The sequence below is a fragment of the Hesperophylax consimilis genome, chromosome 29, assembly GCF_061612785.1.
Source record: "Hesperophylax consimilis isolate HC1 chromosome 29, BYU_Hcon_1.0, whole genome shotgun sequence".
NCBI classification, from domain to species: Eukaryota; Metazoa; Arthropoda; class Insecta; order Trichoptera; family Limnephilidae; genus Hesperophylax; species Hesperophylax consimilis.
The window spans coordinates 18,156,274-18,177,360 of NC_142864.1; the positions used below are offsets into that span (position 1 = coordinate 18,156,274).

The 21,087-nt window shown below is 41.1% G+C and overlaps 1 protein-coding gene across 12 annotated transcripts in view; it reads right to left on the bottom strand.

The window, feature by feature from the left end:
* The window catches only part of bt (projectin protein bent), a 278,571-nt gene that overhangs the window by 23,677 nt on the left and 233,807 nt on the right, over nt 1-21,087 (bottom strand). For all 12 annotated transcript variants that reach the window (XM_089649279.1, XM_089649282.1, XM_089649281.1 and 9 more), the window contains 19 exons: nt 20,235-20,471; nt 19,686-19,959; nt 19,307-19,467; nt 14,118-19,106; nt 13,598-13,765; nt 12,533-12,685; nt 11,557-11,706; nt 11,151-11,345; nt 10,310-10,514; nt 8,484-8,642; nt 6,383-6,584; nt 5,206-5,342; nt 4,391-4,603; nt 3,439-3,645; nt 2,886-3,034; nt 2,385-2,505; nt 2,028-2,225; nt 1,144-1,263; nt 320-484 (listed from right to left, as the gene is read on the bottom strand). In XM_089649279.1, the coding sequence (XP_089505405.1) occupies nt 320-484; nt 1,144-1,263; nt 2,028-2,225; nt 2,385-2,505; nt 2,886-3,034; nt 3,439-3,645; nt 4,391-4,603; nt 5,206-5,342; nt 6,383-6,584; nt 8,484-8,642; nt 10,310-10,514; nt 11,151-11,345; nt 11,557-11,706; nt 12,533-12,685; nt 13,598-13,765; nt 14,118-19,106; nt 19,307-19,467; nt 19,686-19,959; nt 20,235-20,471 (8,203 nt within the window). The remainder of the gene's footprint in view (nt 1-319; nt 485-1,143; nt 1,264-2,027; nt 2,226-2,384; nt 2,506-2,885; nt 3,035-3,438; nt 3,646-4,390; nt 4,604-5,205; nt 5,343-6,382; nt 6,585-8,483; nt 8,643-10,309; nt 10,515-11,150; nt 11,346-11,556; nt 11,707-12,532; nt 12,686-13,597; nt 13,766-14,117; nt 19,107-19,306; nt 19,468-19,685; nt 19,960-20,234; nt 20,472-21,087) is intronic.

Genomic DNA, 21,087 nt, shown 5'->3' on the forward strand with positions numbered 1-21,087 from the left:
ATGTTAACAGCAAAGTAAAAAAGATGACCAATTTGGGTCATATCTTAAACTATTGCCAGCATTCTTTTAAGAGATAAGACATTATTGAAAGGGGACATGTTTAAGGTGTGTCGTTAAACGGTGATACCTAAAACTGGCATTTTTGGGGAAAATTGTTAAAAGGTAATAATACCATAAGGTGACATCTTTAGGTGCATCGGTAAAATATAATACCTCAAGATGACATCTTTAGGTATATTGGTAAAGGGTGATATCTTTAGGAACATCGGTAAAGGAAGAACCTCGATGAAAATCAAATTATGTAATAAATATGACTCACTCATGATCAGGAGCTCAGCCTTGGTGCTCCTGGTGCCAGCCTTATTGACGGCTCTGCAAACGTATTCGTCAGCATCCTCTCCGTACACGTCTTGCACCGTCAGGTTATGTTGGTCTCCGTCCGACCAGATGCGGTGGCGAGGTCCGTTGGTAATCTCTCGAGCACCTGTAAAAAAAAAGGATAAACAATTTTTTTATAATGAAAGTAAGGAGTGACTTTTTCAAAAGGCACTAAACTGTCTGTATGTGGTTTTGAAAATGTCAGCGGTCAATGCGGCTTATTTGTGCGTAAAGTCTGGTTCAATTAAGTGTCATTATCAAAATTGAAACGGATTGATTCAAGAATTCAGACAAGCGATAAAGTAGGTACCTACCCATAATCAGAACATTATTTAATTTTAAGTGAACAATTATTAATTAGATAATTCCACATTTGAAATGTGTATTTCTTTTGTTAAAGTTTTTGACAGATTTTGTGAATTTCAAGTTTACTAACGGTGTTCATTCGAAAGGTAAATTTCTGATTGTCTCTCTAATTTATCAACAAAATATATAATTATATTAAAGAAATTGACAGGCAATGATAACGAGGCATATATTTTATAAATACTTGCAGTTTCGCCAAATCTTACAATTATAATATCTCGTGATTTTTCATAGGTCTGCGACCTGCAAACTCGTCAAAATATATTTTTAGGCAAACACTTTTACAAGTTCAACAGTAAGTTTAAAAAATCTTTGTATATGTTGAAAAAGATATTGGACCCACAGAGAATGAATATGACGATGATGTAAATAATGACTAGAATCAAGATATGAACTCACCCTTGTACCAGGTGATGACTGGTTTGGGTTGTCCGGTAATGGTGCAGGTGAATTGAGCGTTGTGGTTCTGGATGCAGTTGGCGTTCTTCAGCGGCTTGACAATCTCTGGCGGTGTGGCGGCTGAAAAAAAGTATGTGAGAAGAATTTGAAATAAATAATTTATTTTTCATATTTTTAGATATTTTTATGACCCTCAATCCTGAACCTGGGAATTTGAATTACGTAACATGAAGAGAAGGTTTCAAAATGATACAATTAAGGAAGGGTTGTTTCGGAGAATTTTAACAATTGTTCAAATGTCAAAGTAAATTTTCAAGTTCTGTTATTATTTCAGTTCTGTCAAGCAACTAGCTTGAAGATATAATAACAGAACTTGAATAGGACTTTCAGAACCCGAAAATAAATGTTGAAATTTGATAAATTGTTCAAATTCTCCGAAACAACCAGTCCTAAGTGGGTGATAGCACTTTCAGCTTTTCGATTCAGAACTCAATTGGGGACTGCTAGCCTACCTTTCTTTGATGAAGTTTTTACCGAACACATCTGCATTCAGTTCTATTCCTAATTTAGAAGGCGTAATTTATTTTAACCATGTTGTTAATGTATATTGGAAATACAATAGGTCCAGAAGGAGGCCCTTGCGGTACTCCTAAAGAAATCTCCATTAGACTCAGCAACTTTTTGCATTTCTATTTTTTATTCAAATAACATTTGATCCATTTCAATGCCTTTCCTTATGATCGACTTTGTACAGTTCTTGAATAAAATTATCTATGGCAATATAGGATTTTCTGGAATACAATGTTTTTTGTCTGTGCTATAGAAAATATAGTTATATTATCACGATGAACCGTAATTAAATTAAATTATGGAATTGAACTTACCCTTAGGATCGACGACCTTGACCTGTTGGCTGTTGGTGCTGGGTTCAGAGTTGCCGGCTTCATTCTGAGCCATGACCCTGAACTCATACTGGCGACCCTCGATCAGGTTTGAGCAGGCGATCTGCGCCGAGGGGCAGAGTGCTGCGTTCACGCGCTGCCAGCTCGAGGAGCCAACCTCGCGCTTATCTACCCAGTAGCCTGTAAACAAAGTGAGATTAGAATAAGACAACTGTTTATTAATCTGCAAACATTGTGTTAGACTATCGAGTAACCTGCAAACGTAAAACAAAGTTAGGTCAGGACAGGTAGTCTAAACACTGTTAGATTGATAATCACAAGAAGGAAAATGTGACTTACCCTGGATTCTGGAGCCTCCGTCACTCTCTGGTTTGTCCCAGGAGAGGTGGACGAAGTCGCCTCCAACCTCGGTGATTTGAGGAGTGCCGGGCGGTGAGGGAACATCGAAGGGTGCCTTGGGCTGGAACAAACACACGCTTGTTACAAACCGATCATAAAATGCAGAGGCATAAAGACTATAAAAATATTCTGTAAATCTCAGAAACTGCAATATTGTCCAGCCATGTGGCAAGAGTGGCAAATGACAGAACAATGCAAATAAAATGGAGGCTACCCAGAGGCAGATCGAGGAAAAGGTATAGACTGACCAAAATAGGAATATTTGAGGACCGAAGAAAAACGATTATGAACCAGACCAGTCGAGAATATGTGTGGCAGGAAGTTAAATCCCATGCCGAAATGCAGCATGGTGATTGATGATCGATTATGATTTTGTAGGATTGTCCAAAACTCAAACAGTATTTTTGGACACCACAATATGCAGAAGAATTTTGTAATTACCTTGACAGGGTTAACTCCTTGCAGAGCCGGTCCCATGCCGTTATCGTTGCAAGCATGCACCCTGAACAGGTATTCCTGTCCTTGGGTGAGTCCTTGGACTGTGAACTGTGTGTCCTTGCAAGATGAAGCCACTGTGATCCAGGTAAGTCCTAAAATTTACAAAAACAAGGTTAAACTCAATGTTGACAGTGACGGTGACATTTATACTGAACAAAAAAACACACAAATTTTGACAAAAACGGCAAGGAACAATGAATGTAAAAAAATATATTTAATTTTTTTTAAATGTAAAACCGCACAAGAGTCCCAACTGCTCTAAACCGTCTAGAGCCAGTGATACCCACCAGCATAATAGTTCAACTCAACATATTGTATTAAAATATAAACATTCTGTTTTACTTGGTGTAAATATTATACCGCGCGTAAGGAATAGTGAGCTTGATTAAACTATTACCAGATAAAGGTCTTGCGGTCTTACGCCTGGTACAACTATGCCGATGGTTATCCATCGCGTAAAAATCTAATAAGTAAGACAGATTGATTGTATATATACCTGAAATGTCGCTCCTTTCCACAACGTAGTGCGTGATGGGAAGTCCGCCGTTGACCTTGGGCGGGCGCCACGCGAGCGTGCAAGTGTGGCGCGTGATGTTGGTGGCTTCCAGTGGACCCTCGGGCGGTCCAGGCAGCCCGGTGATGTACACCTGGAAGCTGTCAGATATCTCGCCAGAAGAGTTCTTCAGCGTCAGCTTGTAGTTGCCTGCGGAGATAGTAATGGATTAGTTCAAAAACTTTATTGACTATAGCACCAAATAAAACTAATTTACCAATGACAAACTTGGCAGGCAAGACCAGAACAAATGTTTACAGTTAGTAACTGTTGAGAGGTTCTCCGATTAGGCCAGAAACTACACAGTATGGTTAAAAACTCACTGAGTGAACTAGTGGAAGTATTAATAGGACACTTGAAAGAGAGAGGGCATTTTAAACAGTGATACTGTTATTGAAAAAGTATACAAAATTGATAAAAAGGAACGTAATTGGAATGGTTCAAATATTACCTAAAACAATATACACTAAACCAAAAAAGTTGGTGAATTAAATGAGTTGAACCCATGGAGATTTCTTTGGGAGTGCCGCAAGGGTCTCTTTCGAGACCTATTGTATTTGTAATATGCATTACATATTGTGCATATGTGTTGAATGGAAATAATCAATCACGGGGCATTTAAGGTGGGAAAATACTCATACATCTATACAGTGATTCAAACGTCTTGATGGGGGAACAAAATTGCTCAGATATCTGGAGAATCACATTGTGATCATGACCAGAAGACACAACTAAACTTGCAATGACAACCCTAGCATTCATCGGTTGAAGGGACTGATATAATAGAAGAGTTGAGGCAAAATATTGGAGAAAGCAACAGACCGATGGAGACCCTCTCAGTATCAAAAATAATAATATTTTAAGGATATAAAAGTAATCTAATACAAAAGCTTACCAGCATTCTCCTGAGAGATGTCCTTGATGAAGATCATGATGTAGTCATCAAACACGGTGTACTTGACTTGCTCCCCGGAGTCGCTGATCTTGTGTCCATCCTTCATAAGGATGACGTCCATGGGCTGGTCTCCCGCGTAGTGCACCTTGATCTTGGTGTTCTCGTGCTCAGGCAGGTTCTGGTCTCCCGGCATGCGGGTGATCCTTGGAGGAGCTGCAAATATAAGAAATTAAATAAATGCTTTGTAGCAAATAAATTAGTTTGTTGTAATTAAGTCAAGTCATCGGGAAGTCATCCTGCAGATGATCAGTTGAGCACTGAAATCAGTTGTGAAAACGACTTCAACAATCAATGTTCAACATGTGTTAAGCATATTTACTGGCTGTATATTGCTGTCAAATGATTCATTGAAGTTTGTCCGTATCTTGGAGAACCTTCAATAGAAATACCATTTTAGCAAGCACAATATTCCCACAAGAGTCAATGTTCCCAAGACTGCAATCAGTACAGAAGGACATCTTTCAAATAGTCATAAGTTTATTTCACATATTCCCAGTGGTTCCAGACCAGAGATGGATGCCAAATTTAACAATGGGAGGCATTTGTGACTTATGCACGGTCAGCAGTATAAATTATGTTAGCTCTGTACAATTGGCCGACCTTCTTAGAGACTAACAGCTCAGGCAAAGTGACACTGAATAAGCCAACGGAAGGTTTGTTGATTCTCTACCAGTGTTTTATTGAAAAGGAATTGGTATAACTGAGTGAACATTGAAGTTTTCAATCGCTAACGATCAGATAGGAACGGTACTCACTTCCGATCTTAACGTGTCCGGTGCTGTAGATGAAGCCGATGGTATTGATGGCCTCACACGTGTAGTCTCCTTCGTCCTGCTCGCGCGCTTCGGTGATGTTCAGACGAAGCACGCCGTCCTTATTCTCAGTCACGAATCTGCAACAGATTAGTTAAGGTTTAGTAAGACAGACTAATAGACAAATTAGAAACCAGAATGTATGCTTGAAATATCTTTGGATGCTAAATGGGATTGACTATTTACCTAAAGAGAACTGCAGGATTCAGACTGGTAGACGTGGCAAATAATACGCAAAACTGGAAAAAGGTCTACGTCCAAAGATGTAATGAACGTTTTGAAGACGAATGATGGTTGAGTAGCATAATTAGTAAGGTTTTAAATCCTATATATGACTTGATGCATGGAATATTCATTAGGAATCGACTATAATTTCAACCCGTGTTTAGCTCCAAATCCACTCGTTAGTCTTTTCATCTTGATAATAATGATTGGTACCTGTGCCTAGTAAGTAAGTAACTTCTTGCTTTTAAAAATATAACTTTTTGAAAAGAACCCTAATCTAAATATTCTGCACTCTCAATTTCTCAAGTGTTGAGAAATTTCGCAGAACTTGAACTGAGTATGAAAAATATGTCCTTTTGGTGATGCTTTTGTTTGTCGCTATAGGTTCGGTTGTGCCCCTGTCTGTAACTACGATTCAATTAACTCTAGATCTTTTATTTTTAAATTAACTTTTATTTTGGAATATTGTTGGAAGTGTTTGTCTGGAGAATTCAGACAAGCAATAAAGTATCTACTTATCTCCAACGTAATATTTTTAACAGAAAATTATTTTAATTGCCACTTTCAAAATTGGAACTGATTTGTCGAAAATATCTGATATTTTTGCAAAATAAAATTCACGTCAAAACGTGAATCTGTTGACAGGAACAAAATACCAGGAGCACGGAAATGTAACCGTGTAATTTGTGTTAATTTCCGCAGTGGCGCTAATATCACAATCATTATGTAAAATAATAATAAACGTCAAAACGGGAACCTGGTATTTTCAATTTGTATTGATATTTCAGGCGATTAATTATTGCTTATAATTATTTGTTATCCTTTGTGCTATGCATAAAAACCTTGTCTTATAAACATTAGATTATCATTTAAAAAAAATAATATGATTGATTACCTAGTTCCCATGATGATCTCGCGTCCGTTACGCAGCCACCTGCCGGTGGGCGTGGGATTGCCAGTGGCGGAACACTCGATGGTGTAGGCTTTGCCGAGCGGAATGGTCAGGTTGCTCATGGCCTTCACCCATTCGGGCTTGGAGCCGCCGAGAACCTCGCAGATCTTCACGGGCATGGTGCATGAGGATGGCTCCGACTTTCCTGCAAAATACACACAACACTCTCGTCAAATTAAGTCACACTTTTTAGAAAACTATTTAAATGAGCAACATTGTATTGTTCATTTTTTATTTTGATGCAATACTTTTTACATTTCAGAGTTATCCAGTAATGTTGGCCTCACTGGGTGGCTTACCCGTGTGGCCTTCATTTTATAATATAAAAATATAATCTACATAATACATTTAAAGAGAAAACATTTAATAATACATTTTAAAATATAATCTTGTGTGTTTGTGAGTGATGTGTGTTTTATATTGGTTTTGTGTGTTACTTGTAGGTTATTTTAAAATTTTATGCTTTGAAATTTTGGTAATATTGTCTTTTTTGTTCATTAATCCATTTTGTTATTTTGCGTCTGAATTTATTTTTGTTTTCCTCAATTTTAATTTCAAGTGATAGACTGTTGAATGTTTTATAGCATGGTATTGATAGTGTCTTTGTCCAAAGCTTGTATTTACTGTCAGAGTTTTTATGTTTTCTTTGTACGCTTGTCTAAGTGGGTCTGTTAATGATATTATTTTTTTTTTGTCAAAAATGTAGTTTAGTATTGTTTTGACGTATAATTGGCGTATATCTAGTACAAGGGAAGTTAGATGTTTGTTGAATGAGCATAGCAAAGTACAGTTTCAACTCGACCGTTTTGAATTTCGTCTGTCTGTAAATTTGTTTGTATGTTCCGTTTCCGGTTCAAGATAGTTTCCGTTTTAATGGTTCAATAAAGATTAATTTTTCAAATACAAAATCGTCATATTTATTTGGACTTTCTTATGTTCTTCTGAAAAAAGAATTGTCATCGAGATAGTGACGTTTCTCTGGACAGATTGTATAATTCCATGATTTAAAATAAAAAATAATATGAAAAATATTTGATTTATAATTTAGTAGCTAGGTATTTGAGCTTCTTACAAATTTCATGATTTAAGGGGAAATTTGTTAAATAAGAGAAAAATGGAAACATACTTTTTTGGACGCAAGGTCTAAGTACTTTGTATATCTATAAGTACTCATAGATAGTCCAAACTACTAGAAAATCACCGAATAAGCTAGAAATACTAATATTAAATAAGAACCAAATAAATGAAAAACTGGGTTATCTAACTGGTCTACTGTCAAAGAAATAAGTTGACACATGGCAGAGACTGAGCAAAATGGGTATTCAACATGAGATAATTAATATTTCTTTACCATATCAAGGTTCACAAATATGAAAAGTATCACTTAGGATAAAATGAATATTTGTTTTTTTTTATATATTAACTCCACACAGGAGGCCCTGAAGAAAATAATTTCCCTCAGGGCCTATGTCATCTTTGGGGATGCTGTGTGGAGGGTCTTTTTGTGGAGAGGAAGGAGTGAACATGGGTCTTGAAGAGTCCCATGTTGTAGGAGGGAGGAAACACAGAGGCCGGCAGTTCGTTCCACAGCCGAGCTGTTGAACTTAAGAACGAATCGTAGAAGCGACCCGTTCTCATGTGACAAATGTCAACCGTGTACAAATGTTGGGCGCGCGTTTGGCGTGTATCCCGACTACGCACCGGTGCCGAAGGGATCAATGACGCTAGTTCCTCAGAGCATCTTCCATTGTAATACCGATAGAACAAGGACAGCATACCTACCTGACGCCTGTGCTCTAAAGATTGCAGTCCGTTTGTTAAGATTGGGGAATCTATCAAACGGACCGCCCGTTTTTGCACAGAGTTAAGGGTTTTTTTCAGGTATTTAGGGGCTCCGGACCAGAGATGGCTGCCAAATTCGACAGTAGGGCGCACTTGCGATTTGTACAGGGTCAGCAGTTGTGTACTATTAAAGTATCTGCGGGCCCTGTACAGTACGCCCAGCTTCTGAGAGGCAGAATAAAATCAAACTGTAAATATTTACCAGCAGCATTGACAGCAATGACTCTGAATTCATAGTCGGCCTTTTCGATGAGGTTCATGACCGTGTACTCGGTGTCCATGATATTGTAGTCATTACACTTGACCCAGAGAGCGCCTCCCACGTCGCGCTTCTCAATGATGTAACCAGTGATACGAGAACCTGCAAAAAGTTAAGAGACATTGTAGAATATTGTGACGTAGTGGAATGCAGAAATATTTGTAAAAGTAAGTTAAAAAAAAAACAAAAAAAAGTTAACCTTACAAGAAAGAAGAGAAAGGGTTGACTTGATCGAGACTTTCAAAATTTTATCTGGACATTACAGTTGCCCTAGCATCCAAGAAATCTTCACTACTAATAAAAATATAAATCTCCGTGGACACTCAATAAAAATTACCAAAACGGCTTTTGCATCTAATCCTAGAAAACACTTCCTTGCAAATAGAGTAGTGGATGCTTGGAACAAACTCCCACAACATGTCATCGATGCAACAAATATAAATCAATTCAAAGCTCTATTGGATTCACATTTGGAGAGAAGAAAGGACTTAAATATGATTTAAGATTTTCACGGCCAAAAGTATTTTTGTTATTTGTTTTTGGGGTATTATGCCGTGTTGCGCTAACTCCTTCTTTAGCCAACGTTTCGGACAGCATTGCAGTGTCCATCATCAGGGCAGATGTCAGATGTCTTATCTTATAAAAAAAAAAAAAAAAAAAAAAAAAAAAAAAAAAAAAAAAAAAAAAAAAAAAAAAAAAAAAAAAAAAAAAAAGAAAGGATTTAGTTCAAACTTAAAACAACTCAATTACTGTCAAACTTGTTGTGAAATCAGATATGAGCTCATCAGCAGAATGCTGCCTGCTCATTACATAATAATAATAATAAAAAACTTGTAAATATTGATAGACATAAAACAAGATATAAAGGGCATACGACCAAATTAAACAAAGAAACATTCATCAATTAGTGACTAATTATTGCAGTACGGTACACAAAAAAAGGCAAAGTGACGATTGTGGGACATTGTTAACCCTTGAGACGTTGTTGATTTGCACGGATCGAACCTTCTACAAGCTTCCATTTTTTCAAAGACAATAAGAAGCACTATTTCGTTCTCTTTCTGACATAAAAGAAATAATTAATTTTTAGATGAGAGGAAGAGAGATATATGCATTTTAATAATGTGCGGTCGTTCTGGAACAAATATGGTCTTAGGAGAGTATAATGCCCGCACGGCATTTGGGACTGTTTGGGTCTTAGAAGGTCCCAAGGGTTAAAGGTCTGGAAAAAATATTAGAACCTCATATACTAAAAAAAAGAAAGAAGTTTCCATTGTTTTGAATCAGCAAAATTGGTGTCAAAACTGGGATATACATTTCCATTGGAAAATGGTCACAAAAACATATTTAGTATCAGACCCAAATGAAATTATATCTGGAAATTTTGCACAAAAATTGAATCCCAACTGCTCCAAACCGTCTGGAGTCAGGGAAGCTATGGAATCCCCAAATGAGATATGCTGTGATGATGACGATAGTGGAGATAGGAAAAAGAAAGGTGCCAATTCAATTAACGTTTTAATTCAGAGTGGTGGTCTTTCACTAAAAGTATCTACCACTCTGAAACATGTCGCAAATGTACTATATATTATTTTAAATAAAGATTTGAACCGGCGACCTCTGCTTTCGTAGCCGAGGATTATAAATATTCCACTACGGAAGTGTTCAGTATCTTTTGTTTAGATTAGGTTAGCATCAAAGGGCATTACTTTATTTAGATTAAGTTGCATGAGAAAAGAACGTAATGTTAGATTTGGTCGGATACTCACCACCGTCAGAAGCGGGCACCTCCCACTTGAGGTCGACGTAGTTCCTGCCAACCTTGAGCACCTTGGGCTGTCCGGGCGGCGAGGGCACATTGCACTTGGACTTGACGTGGTACTTGGAGGAATTGGCCGAGTAGCGGGAGAAGCCGGCTGCGTTCTTGGCGCGCACGCGGAACTCGTACTCGTGGCCAGACTCCAGATTGTACACCTGGTGGACGAATGAATAAATACAATGGGATTAACATACAATAATTATGTTAAAGTGCTATTTTTTAGCACTTCTCCGAAACGCCATCAACTAGAGATAGTACAGAAACGATTGACAAAAATACCAAGATCTTTGAAAGACCGGCAATATGAAGATAGACTCAAGGAACTAAGACTACAAACATTAAAAAAAAACAAGCGAAAACCTGACTTGATTGAGACTTTCAAATTTTATCTGGACATTATAGTTGCCCTGGCATCCAACAAATTTTAACCACCAACACGAATGTAAATCTCGGTAGTAAGTTGAAGCATGAAACTAACTTCCATCACATGTCGTCGATGCTTCAACTTTAATTTAAATCAATATAAAGCTCGATTGGATTCTCACTTGGAGAAAAGGATTGACTTATTTTTTTAAAAATTAACTAAATTACTGTTAAACTTATTGTGAATATATATGATCGCATCAGCCAGAATTTGACCACTTCGCGGCGTGTTTTACGTTACATTGCAAATAAAAGATTGGCCAAGAATTATACTTGTACAGTGGGATCGGATTCATCATTCACATCTTACCAGTTGGTAAAAGCAAGTTTTATCCCTAGTCATATAACAAATCATCTCCCCAACATACCTGGTATGTGTTGTCCTTGACCAGGTAGTCACTGGCTCTCCAGGTTCCATCCTGGACATCGCGGTATTCCACACGATATCCTTGGATTCTGGAACCTCCGTCGTGGCGAGGTCGGTCCCAGGTCACCGTCGCGGTGCCGTTCTCCCATTCTCCCACTCTCGGGGTGCCCGGAGGGTCGGGAACGGTGAACGAGAACTGGAATTAGACATCATGTTAGTAAAAACAACCTAAAAAACAAGAAAGGAATTTTTAACAGATTACAATTACATTACTAATATAAATATGAGATTGTAAAAGTTACAATCTTTCAGCATAAATGGATTGTACACTTTTAACGATAAACAGATTGATATATAATTAACATATGGTTAGAAAGATTAAAAAATAGCATTATTATTGCACCAACCTTGGCGATGATGGGTTCTTCCAGGGTGAGTGGTTCAGAGACACCGTACTGGTTCTCTGCGCGGACGCGGAACTGGTATTTCTTGTTAGGCTCGAGGCTCATCACGTTGTAGTGACAGTTGCGAACGAACGAAGAAATCTTAATCCAGATCTGGAAACAAACAGAACACATTAGCAACAAACAAAATTAACAACAGTATCCCACCAACAACGGGAATTGGATTAAAATACTAAATAAAATTCGGTAAAAAATAAAAACACACATTTGTAAAATAAATACACAAGCTGTACTAGTTACTGTCACTAGTTCCTGAGGTTCGTAGTCGAGACTCGACTCGTAGCTTTGTATCTATTATAAGTAACTATACTTAATACTTCATCCACTGAGCAGTTCCAACACTTCCATAGTCAGTGGAATACTTATAAAACGCAGTATAAAATTATAGTGATTTATTTTTGGGGTATTATGCCATGTTGTGCTACTCCTTCCTAGCCGGCGTTTCGGTCAGCATTACAGGGTCCATTATCAGGAGAGATGTGTAAAGATTGTGGTGAAGTGTGAGCTTATGTATGTAGATGTCAACTCCAATCCTCTAAGAGCTGGTATTACATTATAATTCAACACGGTTTTCTGGGTTTAGTTTTGGTGTATCAGTCAATTATCGGATACCAAGAACTATTGAACTATTGATGTTAGCTCCGTCGCCTTTATAAATAAATATTAAAGGGATTTTTATGAATTTCAATTGCCTCTGTAATTAGGCGTGCTCTATGTGTTTTGGGTCTTCCCAGTACTTCAGGAACAAATCCAAAGTTTTTAATTAAATGCCGTGTGTAAAACGTTTTGAATGATACATGTACCCGCCTCAGAACAGACTTTGTCATGTAAAGAAAACTATTTATAAAAATAATAAAAAAAAAAATATTAAATAAACGCCCGGGTTGCCAGTGCTGAAACTGTAAATATGTATACTTACTCCATTGTTGTCCATCTTCTCCACCACATAGTTGGTGATGGGAGATCCTCCATCGTCCAGCGGAGTCTTCCAGCTGATGGTGCAGGTGTCGGGCGTGATGTCGGATACCTCCAGTGGGCCCACGGGCGGTGATGGTTTATCAACCACAAGGACCTGCAATAATGGAGAGAGATTTAAAATTTTATTTGAATCATTAGGCGAGTATTTGACTAGGCTACTACTCAAAAGACCTAACAAATCAAATTAATTTGACTTTAAAAGGTTTACATTTGATTCTTCAATAGCTTCAAAAAATGGATCTGGTAGGACGCAATAAGGCAATCTGGTAAGCTAAACTGAGTAAGGTATTTCAAATGAGCTTTGTCGGAAGAACTAGCAGCATTGTACATTAATTACCCTGTTCAAATCGAAAGAACACCCAACTGTTGAATTTGCCTGCCACCTTTGGTCTGGAGCCCCAAAATACCTGAAAAAGACTCTGTGACGAAACAGGCGGTCCGTTGGATAGATTCCCCTATCTTGACAAACGGATTGCAATCTTTAAAGGACAGGTAGGTATGCTGTCCTGTTCTACCAGTATTACAATGGAAGATGTTCCGAGAAACTAGAATCATTGATCCCTTAGATACCGGTGCATAGTTGGGAAACACGCCAAACGCGGGCCTAACACATGTACACGGTTGACATTTGTCACATGAGAATGGGTCGTTTCTATGACTCATTCTAGAATTCAACAGCTCGGCTGTCGAACGATTTACCAACCTCTGCGTTTCCTCCCTCCTACAACATGTGTCCTTTCAAGGTCTCTTCGAGAGACCCATGTTCACTCCTTCCTCTCCTCAAAGATAACATTAGCCCTGAGGAAACCTATTTTTCTCAGGGTCTCCTGGGTGGAATTAATGTAAAAAAAAATGTTGATATAAAAAACCAGGTTTTTCTGCAACTTGTAAAACGTCACGAATGTGGAACCAGCAAAAGCTATCTGTATTTTCTCCCTCGTTTGATCCGACTTTTTTAAAACAAACATGTGTTTGGAATCTAACAAAATATTCAATTGCCACATACCTTGCAGCTAGCGCTGTCAGATCCCACGCTGTTGATGAGCTGGATGGTGTAGCTGCCGGTGTCACTGCGGCGGGCAGACTTGTTGAGGAAGATGGTCTCCGTGTCGGAGGTCACAAACTTCACACGCTCGTCGGGGTAGATGTCTTCATTATTCACGTTCCAACCCACCTGTAAAAGAACACAGTTCAGTTGTAGGTTTGGGAAAGAATCAGGCACTAGATAAAAGAGCAAGCTTTAATAATGTTGTAATTACAGCTATTCAAACCAACACTGTTTTTAAATTTACGCATTATTATTGGAGCAATAATAATTTAGTGGACCAAAAGCGGAGATCTGTGGTTTCCTTCATTACGAGGCAAACATGGAGAAAGTTCTGAAAGCCATTCACTTATCTTTATCGTGATATAAATACAAAAAAAATTAAAATCTTCCAGTTAACGAGGGACTTGATATAAAAATATTAAAATAACGTTTTAGTTGAAATATTTTTGATTGTTTTGAGTAATTGAAATATTTTTACCTTGGGTCTTGGGTTTCCAGTGAATGGCACCGTGATCTTCAGCTCCTCCCCGGCGATGACGGTAATGTCCCTGATGTTTAGGTCGCTGGTGATCTTAGGAGCGTTGGCAGCCGCGCGGCAGACGATGGTGTCAGAGCTCTGCGAGTAGGGGCCCTGTCCCGCAGCGTTGACTGCTGCGACTCTGAACTCGTATTCGTGGTTCTCAATGAGACTCTGTACCTTCAATGTCGTGTCGGGACACAGAGCGTGAGATGCCTTTGTCCACTTGTCTTCGGAGATCAGTCTCTTTTCAATGACGTATCCCGTGATCGGGGATCCGCCATCGTGACGTGGCTTTGTCCACGTAATCGTGATGGAAGAGTCTGTTGTCTCGATGGACCTTGGCGCGCCAGGAGCCGCCGGAGGATCGAACGGATGTCTGGCCTTAATCGGGTTGGTGGTCTGGGCCGGATCGGACTGTCCGTACTGGTTCTCAGCCATTACGCGGAAGTCGTACTCGTGTCCCACATTCAAGTTCTTCACGCGTAAGAACGGAGTGGTGACGTAGCCTGAGACCTTTGACCAGTTGGCGGAGCGAGCCTCACGTTTTTCAACGACGTAGTTGGTAATTTCACCGCCTCCATTGTCCTTGGGTGGAGTCCAGTAGAGTGTGAGGGCTTCGCCTTCAAACTCGTCAGCACGCAGATTTTCTGGTTTACCTGGCCTGTCAAGCACGCGAACATTGAGTGTGGCCGTGTCGTATCCGGAAGGATTGCGGAGTTGCAGTCTGTATTGCCCAGCGTCGGTTTTCTTGGCATTCTTTACCACAAATGAGGCAGAGTCAGGTGTAATTCTCTGCGTAATTCTGCTGTCAGCATCAATGTCCAGGATGTTGTCATCGCGGAACCAGGATGCTGTCGGTTGTGGGAATCCAACGTACGGAACGTGGATGCTGAAGTCTTCTCCAGCTCTGACTGTGATGTCACGCACTCCTCCCAAGTCCATGCAAGGCTTGTTGGGCTGTTCTTCAATGATGATTCCGGGTGTAGGCTTGCTCGGTTCAGAGTTGCCGATTTCGTTAACAGCAATAATCCTGAACTGATATTCATCCCCTTCCTTGAGCTTGGGTACGGTGTAAATAAGAGCCGGTACTGGAGTTTCGTTGCAGTCAGTCCAGTCATTATCGTTCTTGTTCTTCTTCTGTACAATATAACCCTTGATCTTAGCACCTCCATCGCTCCTCGGTGGCCTCCAGGACAATGTGACGGAATCCTTTGTGACACGGTCTGGTTTGGGCGCTTCCGGAGCATCGGGCTTAAGTCTTTGAGTTTGAGCGGTGATTGGCTCGGAAGGCTTGGATGGTTTACCGGGGCCAGCTTCATTGACAGCAATGACCCTGAACTCGTACCTCAGACCCTCCCTCAGGTCTTGAGCTGTGAAGCAAGTATTTGGTGTGGGGTAGTTGTTGACCCTCAGCCATTCACCTCCACGTTCACGTTTCTCAACATAGTATCCAGTGATGGGCTTGCCTCCGCAGTTCGCAGGTGGCTTCCATTCCAGCGAGCAGCTGTTGGAGCTGTAAGCTGTGACATCGGGCTGGCTTGGTGCATCTGGAGGATCGAACGGAGACTTGGCGATGACTGCCTTTCCATCCAAAGGTTCTGAGAGTCCATAAATATTCTCGGCCCTGACCCTGAAGTTGTATTTCTTTCCTTCAACCAGATTCTTAACAGTATACGCGCACTTGGGGCAGAAGCCAGCAACAGCGTGCCAGTTGTCCACTCCGTATTCGGACATCTCCACAACGTATCCGGTGATTTCGCTACCACCATCATCAATAGGTGGAGACCAGGTGAGGCTGGCAGAATCCTGGGTGATCGAGCTGTAAGTAAGTGGTCCCTTGGGCATTCCAGGTTTGTCAACAACGATAACCTCAATGTCAGCAGAATCTTTTCCGTATTCGTTGCTAGCGGAAATGGTGTATTTGCCAGAATCGTCACGAGTCGACTTCTCAATCGACAGTTTAGTTTGTTCGCTGGTTGTTTCAGAAGACACTCGGTGCGAGTTGAGCAGAGGAATGTTAGCCTTGGTCCAGGCAATGGTGGGAGTAGGAGCTCCGGTGATAGGGATGGTGACATTGATGGGTTCTCCGGCACGTACTTTGATTCTGCGGCCAATGAGACCATCTAACCAAAGTTTGGGTTTCTCCTTCATTGGTTTAGCTGTCAGAATGTTAGACGGGTCAGATGGTTTACCTGGTCCAGCTGCGTTAACAGCTGAAACCCTGTACTCATATTGATGTCCTTCCATGACCCTCTCATCCATGTACTCATTATTCCTAATGGGATCTTTGTTGATCTTGATCCATCTGCCGGTGTTCTTGTCCCTCCTTTCCACGTCGTATCCGATAATGTTGGATCCACCGTTTGAAATAGGTGGTGACCATTTGACCTTGATGTGGTCCTTGTCTGAGGATACCAGCTCTGGTTTTCCTGGTTTGCCGGGCACATCGTACTGGTTTTTGGCAACAACCGGCTTATCGGTGTTGAGGGGTTCAGACCTGCCCTGCAAATTTTCTGCGCACACTCTGAATTCGTACTTGGTTCCCTCGATGAGTCGAGGCACAGTGGCGTGGTTGAACTTAGGGTTAACATAAGCAACAGCCGGCACCCAGCCTCCTCCGTGAGTAAGATCGCGCTTCTCAATAACATACCCAGTGAGCTCACTGCCTCCGTTGTCCTTGGGTGGTTTCCATGACAAGGTGACGGATTGCGCTGTAATCTCCTCGTATTCCAAAGGTCCTTCTGGTGGAGCCGGGCAGTCCAAAACGATAACGTCAAAGCTGCCTTCATCCATACCAGAACTGTTTCTCAACAGCAGATGGTACAAGCCAGCGTCGCTCCTCTTACAGTTGACTGTATTTACAATAGTGTGGTGTCCAATAGAGGTGACAGTCGTTCTCTCGTTTGAGGTGATCGGTTTGCCAGTGTTGGTCCAGACGACGTCGGGAGTTGGTTCACCAATGAAGTCAATATCAACGTGGAGGATTAGACCAGCCTTGATACGAATTTCGCGCAAAGGCGTCTTGATCTTCGGAGCAAGGTATCTCTCCTTGCAAGTGACAATGTCTGAGGCCTCGCTGGGTTCGCTCTGTCCAGCAGTGTTGACGGCAATGACTCTGAACTCGTAATCTTGTCCCTCGGTTAGATCTGGAATAGTACCATTGGTCTGTTTTGGTGGTACATGGACGGCATTCACCCAGTACGGGGATCCCTTCTCCTTCTTCTGGATGATGTATCCAGTGATGGGAGATCCACCGTCTGACTTGGGGGCTTCCCATTGTATGTCCACGTGGTCTTTGCCCCAGTCCATGATGTCGGGCTTTCCAGGGGTGCTGGGTTCATCGAACTCGTTCTTGGCACAGATACTCTTTTCGAGTTCCAGAGCTTCAGATTGGCCGATAGCATTGACGGCACTGACCCTAAAGAGATAGTCTTTCATATGCACCAGTCTAGTTACTTGGTGATTCAGGGATGTGCTCATACCAGCATCAGCCCATATTCCTCTGGAGAGATCCATCTTCTCAATGACGTAATGGAGGATCGGAGAGCCACCATCGTCTTTGGGCAGACGCCAGGTAAGCACGCAACTTTCCTTGGTGATTTCGGATACGATGAGAGGCTTTTCTGGCTTTGTAGGTTTATCCAAAACGGTCACCAGTGCGGTGGCGCTGCAGACTCCCAAGTCGTTCTTGAGAGTGAGTTTGTAAGAACCTCCATCAGCACGAGTGCAGAATGGAATATCGAATGTAACCTTGGCCATGAAAACTTCCATGTCAATGCGGTCACAAGGTTGTACAACCTTTCCGTTGATTTGCCATTCAGCAGTTGGTTTAGGAGATGCTTCGATTGGAATTTCGTAAGAGATCCTCTGTCCAGCTCTGACAGTCAGGTCCTTGAGGAGCATCTTGTCGAAGTGCGGGGCACAGAAACGAGCCTTGGCGATCTGGGGCATAGAGCCATCGCTAGGTTCTCCAGGGCCAGCCTTGTTGACGGCAGATACCCTGAATTCATATTCCTCTCCTTCAATGAGTCCAGGAACGGTAGCCGTTGTTCCGTTTCCGCTAGTTACAGCGGCCTTTTCCCACGATCCGTACTTGGTCTTAGCTTCAATGATATAACCAGTGATGGGAGATCCACCGTCCTTCTTTGGCGGTACCCATTCGAGGTCCATGTGGTCCTTATCCCAATCCTTGACTACTGGAGTTCCTGGTTTGTCTGGAGTGCTGAAGGGATCCTTAGCCGTCACTGGCTCGTGACCCAGTAGAGGCAGAGACTCACCCTGCTTGTTGACAGCTCGCACTCGGAAGTTGTAATCGTGTCCTTCAATCAGGTGATCAGCACGAATCGTGCAGCCTTGCACTTCTCCGACTGGCACCCATCTCATATTCTCCGAATCCATCTTTTCAACAACATATCCGGTAATATCGCTGCCACCATCGTCTTTGGGTGGTCTCCAGTAAAGGTTGCATCCGGACTTGGTGATGTTGTCAGCCTTGAGTGGGCCTTCGGGAGGAAGTGGCAAATCAAGGATCACAACAGTCAACGTAGCGGAATCTTCTCCGTTGATGTTCTTAGCTCTGAGTTTATATATTCCAGAGTCTGTTCTCTTAGCGTCCACAAGCTTGAACTTGGTGGAGTAAGTTTCGTTTGTGATCTTGATTCTGTCAGTATTGATGGTGATATTGTCATCATGGTACCATTCCTTGTTGGGTACTGGTTCACCTGAGACGGGCACGTCGAAGTCGAAGTTCTGTCCAGCGCGGATCTTGACGTTGAACATGAAGTTGCGGTCGATCTTGGGTGCCTGGTTCTTGGCCCTGGCGAGATGGGAGTGCGAAGCATCGCTGGGCTCTCCCTTGCCGGCCTTGTTGACAGCGCGCACGCGGAACTCGTAGTTGGTGCCTTCGATGAGGTCGTTGACCTTGCCACTTGTGACATCTCCATCAATCTAGGAAAGAACACGAAATTAGTATTTTAAAAAACAGATCAAATCTAACAGACTTATTCCAGAGGTTTATAGGTTATAAGTTCAAGGTCTCACCTCTGATCCAGTAGTAATGAAAGCAAAAAAATTGTAAAGATTTTTTAAAACATTTGTTATTTTCAACGAAATTAATGCCAATTTGTGATTAGTGAAATAATGCCTACCTCAGCACACTCTTCCCAGTCGGGTGAGAACTTGTCCTTCTTCTCAATGACATATCCGGTGATGGGAGATCCACCATCGGACTCGGGGCGGGTCCACTTGAGTTCCACGAAGGTTTTATCAAAGTCAGCCACCACAGGTGTTCCGGGCTTGCCAGCAGCATCTGGGAAATTTTTTTATTTAATTGATAGCGACCATATAAAAATCTATGCTCTTGGTTTGGCGAGCAAAGTATATAAGGACACGTTTTAGACAAACAAATGATAGTCTATTTTGAATGTTTAGCTATTCCAAAATGTGATAAGTGTTCCAAAATATCTTATAACGTTTCTATAAATAAGAAATTACCATAATATACCACTAATTAAACAAATCTCTCACCGTAAGGATTCTTGGCCTCGATAGCCTGAGCAGTTGTTAGCGGCTCTGACTTTCCTTGCCTGTTGACAGCGCGAACGCGGAACTTGTACTTGTGTCCGGGCTGCAGGCCGTCGATGGCCAGCGACGTCGCGGGGCCGTCGGTCTCCCCGGCGGGCACCCAGCGGCCGGTGGCCTCGTCCATGCGTTCAACCACGTATTTGTCGATAGGCTGGCCGCCGTCGTCGGCGGGCGGGTTCCACGAGAGCTTGGCTCCGTTGGCGTGGATGTCAGACACCTGGAAGACAGAAGAGTTAAGATTATAGGAATGAAACGTCCGGTCATAACAGAAAAACTTAAAATTATAATGGAGTTCTACACTTGATAACAATAAAAAATCTGATTATACTTAAATTGTCAGACAGAAGGATTTTCATTTTCAAGGACTTTGTATTTCTATATGAAATTCTAAGGATGGGTTTTTGCACAGAAATTGAAATATTCATCAAATTTCAAAGTTGTTTTTCAAGTTCTGTGAAGGTTCTATAAGTGTAGTATTTGTTTGTTTGTTACCTTGAGAGGTCCACCGGGCGGGCTAGGCACGCTGAGCACGATGACTTCCACCTCAGCGATATCCTTGCCGTTGGCGTTCTCTGCGGTGATGGTGTAACGACCACTATCAGCCCTGGTTGCCGCCTTGCAGTTGATCTTGGTATTGTAGTCCGAGTGGACCACCTTGATCTCTCCTCCGCTCTTCACTTCGCGCTTACCCAGGAACCATTTGGTTTCAGGCATCGGCTCACCGGACACCTGGAAATATGGAAATCACACGTTAACAATTTCAATAAGAATCAACGAAATTACCAATCTCTGAATGCATAATATTTATGTTCAAATTTGTAAATTACAGTATAGACAGCCCTGATTTAATTAAACTCATTGAATTCCATTTACTTATTACTTATCGCTTGTACCTTGTTTGCATGAAGTTAGTAATATGTAGATATGCAGCGGTGGCGGATCTATTTAACCGCAAGGAAGGTAGGTACAAGAAAGATATACTAACACCATCCAGTGAGGCTCACATTATCAAATCATTTTTGATTAAAAAAATACTTCTAATGTTCAATAAAAAAAATAATAATAATTTAACCTGTGCCTACTTATATGTTTTATATGTACTTGTATCTCTTGCTTTAATTCCTTCTAGAGCTAGTATTCATTTCTTATTTTCTGATATCATTGTACAGTATAATGCCACATGTAATGTTTTTTGATTTAATATTTTTACTGTTTCGTTGTATTTTCTTAAGCTTGTATTTAACTGTTACATACAATTATTGTTTATGGTATAGTTGATATTAAATAAATAATAAGACCTGCCATACGGAACCTATAAAGATAAAACAGTGGTTAACGCCTTCTG